At 44.2% G+C, this 15,247-nt stretch overlaps 1 protein-coding gene across 1 annotated transcript; it reads right to left on the bottom strand.

Moving 5' to 3' along the window:
* Positions 1–7,430: 7,430 nt before the first annotated feature.
* LOC134054081 (bile acid receptor-like) lies at positions 7,431–14,803 on the bottom strand. Its single transcript, XM_062509538.1, has 10 exons — positions 14,713–14,803; positions 13,192–13,554; positions 12,223–12,363; positions 10,972–11,111; positions 10,777–10,881; positions 10,587–10,686; positions 9,339–9,467; positions 8,955–9,074; positions 7,812–7,925; positions 7,431–7,660 (listed from the first exon to the last, which is right to left on the bottom strand). The coding sequence occupies exons 1-10, from the start codon at positions 14,801–14,803 to the stop codon at positions 7,431–7,433; spliced, it is 1,533 nt and encodes a 510-aa protein (XP_062365522.1).
* Positions 14,804–15,247: the final 444 nt, after the last annotated feature.

The following is a 15,247-nucleotide window of genomic DNA, read 5'->3' as shown; positions in this document are numbered from 1 at the left end:
GGAGCAGTCAGTTTAATCTCAGTGGTGCCTTTATTCGCTGCAATGTTTTTACTCAGCCTCTGAACACATGGCAGTGCACTGGAGAAATACCTGACCAGGTATTAAGGATGAAAACTCATTTATCTGGGAGGGCAATAAATTACTCTAAGTGAAGCTTAGGACCAAAGTGGTTGCTGCTCATCAGCTCAGCCCAATGCTGGTATGGTCACAGAACCTCTTGGCTGCTGCCTTTCCCTTGCTGGTACAGTTATCCTGCCCATCAAAATGCTGGTAGCCACATATCTTCAGTAATTTACAAAAACTATCAAGCTGGTAAAAAACCTCCCGGGTTGTCCTTATGGCTGTGACCATGGAGCTCGTTCACTACTGACCTCTCTGATGGAAGTGAGATCCCACGAGCTACAGGGAGCAGCAAGATGAAAGACTGTGGCAGGACAACAAAGTCCAGTGTCACAATTTGTAAGTGCCTGAGGTTTCTTCCACACAGTTTCCTAAAATCCATTATCCACAATCTGATGCTTATGGTTCCATTTCTTTGGTTGCCCTCCTGGTGACCTGCAGAGACGCAGTGATAGAAATTTTTAATGTGCTTTTATAGCCCAGCTTTTCAGCCCTGTTCTGGAACAGGCAGATACACTGTTAATTATTTATCTTTAACCTTTCTATTAACCAAACCAATCCATTCCCTGACATCCGTGATTTTACTCTTTCATTAAGTGAATGATGGTGTGTTGATGTTCTACAGGAAGTGCTTCAAGTGATTTCTGTAAATAGAATTTAGTAATTATCAAAACCTTGGCTTTGTTCCCCAGGAGTCTCTGTAATGGGCTACAGAAATCCAGTGCATACCAGAAGCTCATGTGTAACAGTAATTTAATAGGATTCTCTGTCACTGACCAATGCCTAAAATAAAAGGAGAAACAATGAGAAGTTATCAGACATTATTCCTACTCACTCTGCTGCTGGTAGTGGTACAACACAAAGAAAACTTTGTGATCTCATGAGCAGGTTACTTACAGAGCAGGGCTGCTCTTATTTCCATTAAATATGCAAGTGTAGATAGTAAAGTAAAAACACATCCACACTTGTAAACAACCAATAACTGGAAGCTCTGCTGATGAAAAACAGACAAAACCAATTAGATTCTGAAAGATGAGTATTCTGGTAGAGGAATTATTTCCAATTCCATCCAGTTACAGCCCTCCACTGATAAAAGGATGTAAGACCCTGATCTGCTGCTATAGAAACAAGTGTTTTTGCCAGGTTGTGCATTTAAACAGCCTGTGGCTGCTGAATTTTCAAAGCTAATCTGCCTGTTGCCAATGTCTGTAACAGCCCAAAACACAGCTCTCATCTCTGCAATTTATAGGTTTACAGTCTGTTCTTCTCTCTTTCCTAGGATTAGCAGCAGCATTTCCTATAAACCACAGATTAAAACAGCAAATCTCTTTGTTGCATATCATATGCCAGCAATCTCCGTTTATGGTCTGAAAATACCCCATAATCCTAAGTGCTGTTTGGTTCAGACGATAGAACCCTTTGGATTTGGTTTCATTTATTTGGAATGATAGATATTTCTGTTAGTCTGAGATAAACAATCACTGTGGTGAGGGCAAAGCTAAACAACAACAATAACAAAAAAAACAACAAACAAACAAACAAAACAAACAACAAACCACGACCAAAGACAATCCAGAGTCTCCTGCAGTATTGTCAAGGATGAATAGTACCAAGCCAGCATCATGATAATGCTAAAGGTAAAACTCTGCCCCAGGTGTGACAGCCTAGGACCTGCCAGGTGAATGCCTCCCAGCAGAGAAGCCTCTCTCAGATTCCAACTAAAAGTTAAAATGGCTGTAAGGAAGGAAAAGAGAAGGCTGATTTTCCTCAGTAACTCTTCCTCTTCAAGATACTCCTGGTAGAAGCAAAGCACTCCTGGGTGAGTCCTAACAGTGAGATTGCTGCAGATTTGTTCTTATTTTCCACGTTGTGTTTTGCACACTCTGCTCTTGCAGCTTTATACAACACAAATTTGTAAACACCACTGGGAAATGACTTTTGGTAGGGTGGGGTAGGGTGAGGGGCAATTACATGTCCCTGGCAGTGCCTGTCCATGAGTTCCCTGTAGGGGAGTTTTAAATTCTGGCATTCTCCTTCAGCTAAGATACAACATGTGAGTTTTCTCAAGTGGTCAAAACCAGCTTGAGGACAGGGTGGAAATAGCTGTAACATTGCATCAAGTTTTGTCACCGTTTTAGAATTGCATTCATGACAGAGCAGGTACCAACCCACACTGTCCCTAGAAGGTGCTGTGCATTTAACACCAAGGAAAACCAACCAAGGAGAGGAGCTCTGGGCTCTTCACACAGGACTGCCACAGAGTTTGAGACTCCAGCTGAATCTGAGTGTTATGCAGTACAGAAGTTAACTCTAAGTACTGGGTGATAACAGGGATTGGAACATTCATTTTAAAAGTTCATCTTCTGAGTAAACCCCCCTGCACTCTGTACTGATGAAGTAAAAGGCTGAAAATTTTGAAATTTCCTGTTCCAAATAAAACTATGATGGACAAAAGCTACCAACTTGTCATTTGAATATTTTATGAGAGCACCAAGGAAAGCATTAGAATAGAAGAGGCAAATGCTCAGTATTTGTCTTTTGAGAACTGAATTTTTAATTCAACTTTATATTTATGAAAAATAGGATATTTACAAAAAATGCTAATAAAAGGTAATATTACATATATTTATAGATTTTAACAAAGATCAAATATACTTGCATTATATTCTATAAGTAGTTTTAGTATCAATTGCTTAAAATATTGAAAATCAGGTTCTGAAAAGTAAATTTCCTCGGTGGAACCTGACTGTAAGTGTGCAAAACTCAAGCAATGTCTTTTCCTCTTGTAATCTTTAAAAGTTCTCACTGGTTGACTTGTCCTAAAAACTACCCTGCCAGTCCTGATCCCACATAATTTGTCTGTTCCAGACAAAAATAGGGCCTGAAATGCCCCAAAATTCTGCTGCTGACTAATAATAGAATAAAATTATCATGATCCTGTTTCCTATACCTCTATAAACAATTACGTTTTACTATGACTCAGAAAACTCTTACCTTTTGATTCTATTAAGTCAGCAAACTGATTTTGTGAGTCCTGCAGCTGAACCTTGATGTCTCCTATAAAATCATCTTTTCATCACTCACAATGAGAATAATATAAAAATGAAGGAAAAAGGACAGATTCTACTTTCATTTGTCCCTGTGTCTGATAAGCAGACATTCAGTTTAAATAAGGTGGTTGGTCCTAGCCAAATATGAAGTCTTGGCAAAGTTCTCCAGAATCAAAACACAAATTGCAACAGACTTAAAAGCAGAATTAACGAGCATTTACATTTGCTGGACTTCTGTGTGAAGTGATTACAGGTTTCCTCGAAATCTTGAAGTGGTGCTTCTAAAAGAGAGAAAAACTCCATGCTGTGTCACAGGAATGCATAAACTTTGTGGGCCTGAGGATTAACAACGTAATGACCTTTACAATTTAACAGTTAAACATACCTGTTCACACCAGCACAGTTCTCAGCACAAAAAATATTTCACAAAAAAAAAATTGTCTGTATTACTTACTCTTTCAAGAAATGTCTCTTTTCACACATCTCATCTTCCAGTTTTAAACCAAGGTTTCCTTTTTCAAACTTATTTCAAAGGGAACAAATAGGAAACCACATCAGTATTGAAAAATATACTAGAAATACATGTTTGTTTCTCAAATCTCACATGGAAAAGTAATTTTGTTCATCAGAAGACAGAAATTTGTTTTACCTGGTATTCCATGCTGAGACATCTTTTGCAGGCAAGGAAGAATAATAAGCAATAATTTACCAGTGACTGAAAGACTTGCAGTTCTTCACACAGGACAGGTGCACACCCCTGCTCAGAATAATCATTTTCTCAATGCAAGAATCAACATGCAACATTCCTTAATAATTAATTGTATTAGTAACACTGTCATGCTAAATCAAGAAACATTTTCTCTTTGCTTCACCTAGTCAATGTATATTGTACAATCCTGGCCTGCAGGTCTTGAATGGCTTTATGCTTTGTGCTTCAATAACCTTTCTGTTTTCTTGCACTTTCTTTCTGGTTTAGTTTTGTTTTTACTGCTTGATTTTTTCAGTCTCTTTGTAGAGTTTCGAGTACAATTCATTCATTGTTTCTATTAAAACAAGTTCTACAATTTAATCCCAGATGCTATTTAATTAATCCTTGGAGCAGGGCTGGGCTGGGGCAGTGCTCTGAGCAGGCAAGGGCAGCACCTTGGTTCAGGTGTGATGTCCCCCAACACTCCCCTTGAACTGGCTGCACCTCAGTATTGCTGCACTCTTGACTGCACTTCAGGAGCTGCCACGACTGAAGGAATTTTAGTCCTCAGGGATGTGAAAATCAGTAGGAGAATGGCAAGAAATAAGTCCCATTTTGTGGCAGCAACCAGCATTTTGTGCCTGGGAAGCACAGGAGCTGTTGAGATGAATGAGCTTTGCTGAGCTGAACTGAAGCAGAAGAATGTTGATGAAGACAATGTGAGAAGAATAAAATTATTGAGGAAACCGCTCCACTAAATTAATCGTTTATAGATAACATAAAGCCAGACATTGCAATTGGGATCATCTATTTCATTTTTCCAAAGAATACTTTAACTTCATTCCTTCTACCTTTCAACAGACTATTCAGAACCAGTTTCACAAGGATATTTAAGTGCCTAAATCTTATTCTGATTAAAACTTACAGACTTCCCAGGCACTTTAAAATAAAAACAAACAACCCCCCCCCCCAAACAAAACAAAAATGAAAAACAAAACAAAACCCTCCCCACCCCCCCCAAAAAACCCCAAATAACAAACTTTAAATGAACATAATTTTTAAAGCACGTTCCCTGAATCACAAATATCTCCTCTAAGTGATTCAGCTGTAAACAGGAAACAGAGAATTATTATTCCCCTTTGCCTTCTTATTTAGCCTTGAAATATCCACTGAATAATGCTTTAGGAACTGTTTGTGAACAACTTAAGAGGCCCCAAGAATTTAGATAAGCAGAGTTGATGGGGAGCTGTCTTCTTCATCTGCTTCACAGCAAAGTTTTACTTGCTGTGAAATCGCATCTGAACTATACAGTGATTTTGATCAACATATTTTTTTTAAAAACAGTGAAACTGTATTTAACATTTACATTAGACTACTCATGAATCTTAAAACTCGACAATATTAAAAAAAAATTAGAGAATGTGCAAGGCAAATTTTATTTTAGTTTTATGTGAATCAGTGAGTTTGCCGCTGAATACAAATTGGCAAACTGAATACAAACACTGGCAAATACAGTACAGGGACTGAATGGCAAATTCAAATCATCACCTGGGCATTTGTTAAACACCTGCAAAAATTAAGAGTTAGTTTCCTATGGGTAGATTTTTAAAGAAGGATAAAATTATAAAATCCACAAGGGGAAAAATAGTTACAGCTAATACAAAAACATGATTTTTAATTAATAAATCAACTGCCTGCAATTTTCAAAATTACCAGAATTGGTGATGGCTTTGGAACTCACTTGCTTCGTACGTCACAGTGGTTTTTCAAGCCACTGGTGTTTTGTAGTTTGCTTTATAGGCTGTGGCCAGAGTGGAAGGTTTTGCTGAGATGAACTCATCGGCTGCTGCCTGTCTGTGCACAGGTGCATGATAAAGGATTCAGGAAGCAAAATTATTTCTTTAAAGACCAGTAGTTGATATTTATTTTTTCATTACTCCCATATCTGACCGTGTTTTAGTCTGAAAATGCCATTTTAAAGGGTTTTCAACTCACAAAAAATAGGATAAATAGTGTAACTGATCTCCTGTCAGAATATCACATTTTAATCTAAACATATTCTGTAAGAAACCTCAACATGAAACAATAATTTGTTTAATTCACATAACTCAGTGTGGTGACAGAACACTTTCACTGCACTTTTGGTCTGGTGTAAGCAGGACTTGGCACTGCTCACTGCTGGATCCCACATCAAATGTGGATTTATCATCAGTGACGTGCAGTTACATCACAGAGCAGATGACCGAGAAGATGATTTCCTTCAGCCTTGGTAGAGAATAACAGCAGAAGTCTTTGAAATTGAAGTCAAAGATGTTCCCACCAGCACCAATCTTGGCAGTCTGCAGAGAAATCAGTACAGCAAATTTCACACACACAAAAACCATGGAATGGGCTCGGTTGGAAGGGATTTTGAAGCTCATCCAGTGCCACCCCCTGCCACGGGCAGGGACTCATTCCACTATCCCAGCTTGCTCCAAGTCCGGTCCAGCCTGGCCTTGGACACTTCCCGGGCCCGGGCGAGGTGTGTGTGCTCGGGTCGGGGCTCTGCCGGGCCGCTCGGCAGCGTCCCCGTGTCCCTGCCGGCTCCCCCTGTCCCTGCCGGGTCCCTCTGTCCCTGCCGGCTCCCTCTGTCCCTGCCGGCTCCCCCTGTCCCTGCCGGGTCCCTCTGTCCCTGCCGGCTCCCTCTGTCCCTGCCGGCTCCCTCTGTCCCTGACGGGTCCCTCTGTCCCTGCCGGCTCCCTCTGTCCCTGACGGGTCCCTCTGTCCCTGCCGGCTCCCCCTGTCCCTGCCGGCTCCCCCCGTCCCTGACGGGTCCCTCTGTCCCTGCCGGCTCCCCCTGTCCCTGCCGGCTCCCCCCGTCCCTGACGGGTCCCTCCGTCCCTGCCGGCTCCCCCCGTCCCTGACGGGTCCCTCCGTCCCTGCCGGCTCCCTCTGTCCCTGCCGGCTCCCCCTGTCCCTGCCGGCTCCCTCCGTCCCTGCCGGCTCCCTCTGTCCCTGCCGGCTCCCCCTGTCCCTGCCGGCTCCCCCCTGTCCCTGCCGGGTCCCTCCGTCCCTGCCGGCTCCCTCTGTCCCTGCCGGGTCCCTCTGTCCCTGCCGGCTCCTCCTGTCCCTGCCGGCTCCCCTTGTCCGCAGCGCCATGGACCGGCCCCGGCCCGAGCCCCGGCCCTCACGCTCCAGCGGCCTGCACCGGGTCATCCTCCGTGGGCCCGGGGAAAAGCGGCGACACCGATGACACTGACAACGCCGCCGGTACCGATACCAGCACCGGAACCGACACCGACACTGACACCAGCGGTGACAACCGGCACCGGCATCGACACCAGCGCGGACAGCGGCACTGAGCATGGCACCCAAACCGATACCGGCACCAGCACCGACGCTGGTACCGACACCAACACTTGCACCGACAGCGCGATCGCCGCCACCACCTACACCGGCAGCGACACCGACCCGGACGCCAGCGGCAGCACCGGCCCCTCCCGGCACCGGCCCCTCCCGGCGGCCGCTGAGGGAGGGCGCAAAGGGCGGGAAGCAGCGGCGCGCTCCCGAGGCGGGGGGGGCCTTGGCGCCGCCTAGTGGAGGTCCCAGAGGTCGCGCAGAGGCGCGGCCAGGCGCGGGTCCCGCGCGCGCAGCGCCCCCGCGTGGGCGTGGCGCAGCGAGCGCAGCTCCGTGAGGCGCCCCAGCAGCCGCGCGAAGCGCTGCGGGTCCCGCGGGTGCTGCAGCTTCGAGTGCTTGTACAGGATCCCCAGCAGCGGCTCCTGCAGCTCCTCCACATGGCGCTTGTCCCTCAGCAGCGGGCGGTCTGCGGGAGAGCGGCGGCAAGGAGAGCGCGGTGAGCGGGATGCTCCGGGCGCCGCCGCCCCTCAGGGTCCGGTCGGCGCCGCCGCCTCCGAGGGGACGAGTGGGAGTTCCCCCGGGGCAAGTGACAGCTCGTTACCACCTTCCCAATTTACCTGAAAAGAACACCGTTGTTGCTACGAGCAGAGCGTATTCGGTCTCGGTCACTTTCAGTTCCCCCATGGTTCTGTAGAAGTAGAACAGGGCGGTGATGAACTCCTCAGTTATGCCTTGAAAATGGAAAGGAACAGCATATTTTTTTGTTAAAAACGAAACAAAACGAAACAAAACAATAAACGCGCAGAGTAACGAGGATGTGGCATCATGTTTGCCTGGAGGGTATGAGGTGACCCTCCCTGGGTCCATCCGGATCACCGTGTCCAGCTCGGGGCTCCCCGGGACAAGGGACATGCAGCTCCTGGAGCAGGCCCAGCCGAGCCATGGACATGTCTCTCATGAGGGAATGGTGAATGGTTGACCTTAGAGGTCTTTTCCAAGCTAAGTGATTCCATGATTCTGCGAAAGGCTGAGGGAGCTGGGGCTGTTCAGCCTCGAGAGGAGCCCCAGCTGAGAGGGGCCCCCAGCCCTGGGTGTCCCTTCTGCAGGGAGGGCTCCCAGCAGGGCCCAGCCATGGCACCACAGGAACGGGCAGGAGCTGATGCTCAGGAAGTTCCACCTGAACTTCTTTCCTGTGAGGGAACAGGTTCCCCAGAAAGGGTGTAGAGTCTCCCTCTTTGGAGAAATTCCAGAACCATCTGGAAACAATCCCGTGCCATGTGCTCAGGGATGATCCTGCTGGAACAAGGAGGTGGCACCAAGTGACCCACTCTTGCTTCCAACCTCACCCCTTCTGTGACTCCGTGATTCTGTGAGTCTTTTAAGCCTCAGGGCTGTTCCACTGCATGAAAAAGTTAACTAACTTCATGTAAACAATGCTAATTTCTAAAATAATAAGAGAAGTTGTATGACAGTTGTACTGTGCAGCTTCGAATGGATATATAACTCAAGGAATATAAGTAAGCATGACCACACCTCTTCCTGCCATGAGGATGTAATGCCAGTGTGTAATACCTGAGGAGGCAATGCCAGAGCAGCCCAAGGGAGAGGGAGTGGGAGAGGAGAAGAAGAAGAAGAGAGGAAAGGAGGTGGAGCAGTGGCCATAGTGACAGTGTAGCTTGGTGTAATAAAAATAGGTGTAATAAAAATAGGGCCAGTAAAGTAAAAGATGTATGGTATTTAGATTCTGAGACCTCCATTACCTGTGGTAGTAGTAGAAGTTGGCCTCTCTTTATTATGACACATTTCCATGGAATAAATATTGTTTTTATCAAGGTTTTGAACATGACAACATGTCCCGTGATCAGAAAGTCTTACATGACCTGGAACAAGGCAGATGACAGTTCCCAGTCAAGCTTAAAGTGATCTTAAATAATTGTCTGTATCATTGCTGAAAATGTGTGAGTTTTTCCCAGACCCACGAAGGTATAAAATCCTTTTTGGCATCTGGCTGCAAGTTCTTTGCTTGCATTTTTATTGGTCAATGACTCCTGTGTTAAATTTAGCACAATGTATAATATGTAATTAATATAGCTGATATTATCCACCCACCCCACAATGATGCAAGTCAAGTATTCCAGACTTACTTTCACTGGTTGAAGGCTGGCACTCGCTCATTTTTTGGTTGTAAATTTGGGCTGATCTCAAGAACATTGCCTCCACTGTGGACCCTTTCAGCAGAGCAATCTGGTCCTCACTGGCTAAACTCTCAAACCCTGCAGAGAAAAGTGCATGTTCAGAATCAGGGAAGGCTGGAGCTGCCTTTAAGCCCCCAGCATGATGTGGAAAAAAATGATTTTTTTTAAAAAATAAATGCCTTTACTAGAAAGGAGAAGCCATAGTAAATGATACATGAGGCAAGGACTTGGGATCTTTCTTGCTAGTTTGCAGGTTAGACAATCAAAAAGACAAAAAAAAAAAAAGAAAAAAAAAAAGGAGGGGCAGTTTTTAGTGTTAAAAGATTCACAGGAAGATACAAGTAAAAATTTTGGGGCTAAGCAAGATGTTATCAAAATATTCTTCCTAATATCTGATAAATATCACATGGCCTAACACCTGATACATTTGCTGCATTGTTTAGTGACTGTGGCTGTTCCATTCATTGTTACATTATTTTCTTTTTAGAAATCACATTCATTTTTTGACAAGCTCACTGTCTGCACTTGTAATTCAAGAACAAAGGAACTTTAGTGATTTTTTTTCTTAAATCTCATCAAAGCAGGATATGTAACACAAGAAAACAGACAGCTCACCCCTTCCTTCAGCTCTGCCCCACAGAGACGCTAAATTGCATCAAATACCTGCTTTAGATATGGTGATTGACCATTGTCATCGAGTTTTACAAAGAAAAGTTATCACCCTGCCTGTCAAACATTACTTTGTCAACTTTACACTGAAATGCAGTGGATTTAATTGCTTGTTCCCTTTTTCTTTATGAAAGGAAAATATGAATGAGAACATCTGGATAGTCCCTTCTGTACTGCCTTTTCCTTTGAAGGAACATCTGTTTTTTCCTTTGGTGATAATGATAAATTGCAGACTTAACTGGATTTCAGATAGTGTGGTGAGATAGTACTTCCCTCAAGGTGGTATTTTGGGGTCCATGTGCTTCCAGAAAATGCCTCTACTCCAGAGAATGTCAGAAATGGAGAATAAACCTAATAATAGCAAAGTTTTGAACCGAAAGCTTCTAGGTTGTTCTCATGACAAGTAAATGGCAAGTTAGAAGTACAAATTAACAGTTTAAAGCCTTTTCTAAAAGCCTGTATTTTTCTCTGGTTCATGCCATCAGTTTGATTTGGTTCCTCTCATGTTCCCCGAAGGAAGAAACTCACCTGGGAGCCTTTTTGTGAAATCCACCAACACCTGGACATGAACAACGGCTGTCTCAGACAGGCGCAGAAAACTTTCCTCAGGACTTGCAGTTTCCTGTAGCTGCACGAAAGAGTGTTTGGACACTGGATATGGCCAAGATACATGACAACAAAGACTTAGCAATGCAGTCTGGGTGTGCTGGATACCTACAAACTTCTTGGCTTCCTCAAGGGGAATTGTGTATTTTTGGTGTGCTGCTACAATGTGGTCAAGAAGCTGATGTTCTCCTGGGGTAAGTTCCATCTTCTCTGGGATCTGCTAAAAAAAATAAACCAGTCAAGTCACAATGACTTGGAGTAACAATAAGCGATAAAAAGAGGTATTTTAAGTAGAAAAATATCCCACTTTTCCAGATCTTGTTGTAGATGATACTTGCTTACTATTCAGTCCCTCATCTTCCAGCTTTATGTTGCAAAGGAAACTGCTCTTCTGCTTGAAATTCTTCCTGAGTCGCTTTGACTTGCACTGGACTTCAGTCAGCAAACCTGTGAGGTGTGAAGTGGCCATCAGTGCTTGTATTTTCAATTAATTACAGTCTGAAGTCATCATTTACTAGAGATAACTCCAGTCTCACATCACAGAAGCTGTCACCTATAATGAACTATATTTCCTGGGGAATGTGGCCGTGTGTTACTTATCAGGTGAGCTGGTGTTCAGTAGCCACCAAAACCCTGAGGGTGTTCAGTCATCTTTGTCCTTGTGGCTCTGTGACACACAGGCATCAGAATATTTCATCAAAGCCCATCAAGCCATTTTTATTTAGTTTGTTTCCCTCCGACCTTAAAGCTCATCTGATCTGCTCACTGCTGTCCTGATAAGGCTTGGGATATTTAGCTTCTCTTGTTAGTACTTTGTTGGAGGTAGCTCCAATAAAAGTTCAGAGGATCATGGCTTAATGCTGTGGAAAGACCCTTTCAATAGATGTGAGTAAAAAATCACCCCCAGAATCCTCCCGTTCTAGTATGTTCATCATTGCCAGAAAGTTCTCTGCTTCCCTTGTTATCATTGCTTCCTTTTTGCTGCAATAATTTTAGTATTCCTAATCACCCTTCTTTACTGGACCCCGTCCCTAAACTCCACCCTAATTCCTCCCCTCCTCCAAGTTTATAAATACCCCTGCCATACCCTAACTCCTGCTTTTGCCCATTTGCCCTCATGCATGGAACTGTACCATCCCTGTACCATCTTTCCCAGTTCATTCAGTACAAACTGTTCAGGTTTTTTTTGTTTGTTTGTTATTTTCTAGTGTTAAAGTTTTTTAGTTCCTGAACAATTGAATCAGGTTTTCTTTCTGCATAAAATCTCTGAGTTCAGTGTAGCCACTCACCCTGATAGCTGGGCCAGGGCTGGAGACCACAGTACTTCCTTTTATTTTTTCTTGTACTGTCTTAGAACAACAGTTTTCTTAAGGTGAGGGGATACTTCCCAAGCATTGCTGGCTTCTGCACACCAAGATGCTACAGCTGCCGCCATGCCCAAAGTTAATTTCCCTACAGCCAAATTAAGCTTAGACCAGCATCATTGGGAAGGGATTGATTTCGGAGAAGGTTTTACCCATGATGATTAGGAAAGAATCCAGCGTGAAGGAGCACTTACATTCTGCCAGCATTCCCACAGCTCTGCACTTCTTGAGGCGGCACTCCTGGCACTTCCTCCTCATGTACATGTCCATCTCGCAGTGCCCCCCGCTCTTGCAGCGGTACACGGCGTTCTTGGTGATGCTGCGCCGGAAGAAGCCTGGAAACAAGGATCACCAGCAATCCAAGGAGCTTTGTCTCACAAGGATTTAAAAGTGTCCTCTGGGTCCGAATGGTTGGGATTTTCAAATGGAAACATTACCTTTGTTTTAAATCCGCTTTTTTAAAGCATAGGTATGCCTGGTTCTTTCTGGCTGTTATTAATTGATGTTGTCCATACATAGAATCATAGAATATGCTGATTTTGAAAGGGACCCACACAGATCACCAGGTCCATCCCCTGGCCCTGCACGGACATCCCAAATCTCACTCTGTGCACCCCTGAAGAAGTGTCCAAATGCTCCTGGAGCTCTGGCAGCCTCGGGGCTGTGCCCATTCCCTGGGGAGCCTGGGCAGCGCCCAGCACCTCTGGAGGAAGAACCTTTCCCAAAATCCAACCTAAACTCCCCTGGCACAGCTCCAGCTGCTCCCTCAGGTCCTGTGCCTGGTCTCAGGGAACAGAGATCAGAGCTGCCCCTCATGAGATAGCTCCCACACCAACAAGTTAAAATGTGATTAGCAAGTAAATACTACTTGCTTTTACTCAATTTTAATAGTAAGTGAAATTAATAACACCGACGTAAATCTCTTAGAAATGTTAATGAGAAAACCAACACCTGCTTACGTTGACACTATTCTAGCGAGTCATCAAAGCAAAAATGAGACGCTTAAAGTGCACATATTAAATACAGACCGTGATAATATTGCTTCAGAGAATGTTACAAAAGTGTGAATTTGGAGCAAGCGTGCTAGACAGCGGGTTCATTAGACAAATTAAAAGAGCAGCTCAAACCCCAGCCAAATCTGTTTGCCCCGTGTCCTCGCTCACCTTTGCAGCCCTCGCAGGTCAGTGCGTTGTAGTGGTACCCCGAGGCCTTGTCCCCACACACCGCGCACAGCTCCTCCTGCCCCTTCAGCCTCACCGAGTGGTTTAACCTGGGCCTCTTGAGCCCCTGGTACCCCCCATCCTCGCCGTGGGGAGCCAGGAAGGGGCCCTTGCTGAGCTCGCAGCTGCTGCCGACGCAGGGCCCGTCGCCGTACGGGGGGTCCAGGCTGTAGGAGCCGTACAGGGACGGGGATGCAGCGGGCTGGGGCTGCAGGGCTGGCACTGGCACTGCTGAGTACTGGCAGTACTGGGCAGCCTGGAAATCCGGGTCCTGCAGCTGGTAGTTGATGTGCTCTGGTAAAACATCTGTGCCGGGGGAAATGGAAAGCGGAGTAACAGCCTGGAGAATACCTCGACATCAGCTGCTCCGAAGTTTAAAAATGTTTTGTGGATGTAGTAGTATAAATATTAGAGGAACATGTATTCAGAGGGGCAATCTGACGCATTCCATTTAAGTTTAAACCTGTAATATTCTTCAGTGAAATCTTAAATTTAGCAAAAATGGCTCAGTAACAGTTTGGGCAATATCATGAGGATTAGTGTCAGTAGATAATTGATTATCACTTGCCAGCTGATGGCACAGCTGCCTTCAGATCTTACATTTGAAGATTGTTTTATTAGTTGTCCACACTACAGTCAAGTATCTTCCATAAGTTAATTTTTTAATGAATGAAGTGTTTGTTACTGGTACATGTCTCAGGCATCATTTTGAAAATGTTGCACAGGAGCCTGAGAAAAACTGTATAGAAATCAGAGAGTACTAAAAATTACTGTGACAGGAGTCTTAAAGTTGAACTTCAGAAGAGTAAAAAGCAGAGACTTATTTTATTTAGTATTTTCCCACACATATCTTTACAGTAATGAGATTTTAGTTTAGTAAAATGTAGGTACAGAATTACAAAGACAATTTCTTCCTGCATTTCTGCCTGTTGAGTTCTAATTTTATCCAGCCTCCCTTAAATACACACAGCTATACCAAAGAAAGCCTGTGCAACATGCATCATGTTTCATTCTTCCTTTGGGATTATTAAAATCTCTATAAAAACAAGTTGGAAAAAAAATATTAATGGTTTGGAGGTTTTTTTCCCTTTCAATGGGCTTTGGGTCCTGCCTTTAGTCTTCCAGAATCACATTAGTTATTACAATTATAGCTACATAAGATATAGAACAGGCATTATCTATTTATAATGTATTTGGAATACTGTAATAAAACCTGTGTCTTCTCCAGGCAGGTCAAAGGAAGACAGCACTGGGGATGTTTATATGGAATGCTCAGTCACAATAATCACATTGTGCTCAAAAGTCTGTATGAGCACACAGTCATAATTTCAATACACTTTCAGTACAAGCTTGGTAAGAGCTTTCAAGTGCTCTAAAGATAAATTAAAGTGAAGGAAAAAAAATTAAATTCCCAGAGGAGTTAATTTTGTCATATTTCCAGGGTACAAATCTTGCTTTACTCACCATAGTACTGGATGGGCTCGGGAAGGCCGTACCCGTCAGGGACGGTGACAAAAGTGTTGGCCATGCTCTGCTCCCAGCTGCACTGCTTCATCCACTCTGCTGTGAGATCAGCCTTGAAACAGCAACCTGGGGAAAGGGGAAAGGAAGAGAAACATCCCGTGGGAAAGAATTGCTGGGTTGGGTTAGACAAGGAGCCAGAAAACTCCAGAATACTGCAGTTTTCAGATCATTAAAAACATCAGATGTTTGTGTGAAGTCACATAACGCCCTCAACGAGGCTACAAAATGTTTGAACATCTTTATATTACAGATTCAGGGTAAAACTCTTTCCTAAATATACAAGTTATAGTTAGAAATGTTTTGCTCTGAGTTTTACACAAAACCGTGGGGGGGAATTGGACTAATCACTGGTAAATTCTCTAGTTCAGAGGTTAAAAGGAGCTTCACTGGATAGAATACACTTGCTTTGGCATGAATTGGAGCATTTGCTTTAGTGTAGATGTAGGCTGTCCTGTTTGTGCACAAAAATGGGCTT

Source organism: Cinclus cinclus, chromosome 27 (genome assembly GCF_963662255.1).
Source record: "Cinclus cinclus chromosome 27, bCinCin1.1, whole genome shotgun sequence".
Classification (NCBI taxonomy): domain Eukaryota; kingdom Metazoa; phylum Chordata; class Aves; order Passeriformes; family Cinclidae; genus Cinclus; species Cinclus cinclus.
Note: the sequence above shows the minus strand (reverse complement) of the source record. Positions and strands in the feature narration are given on the sequence as shown.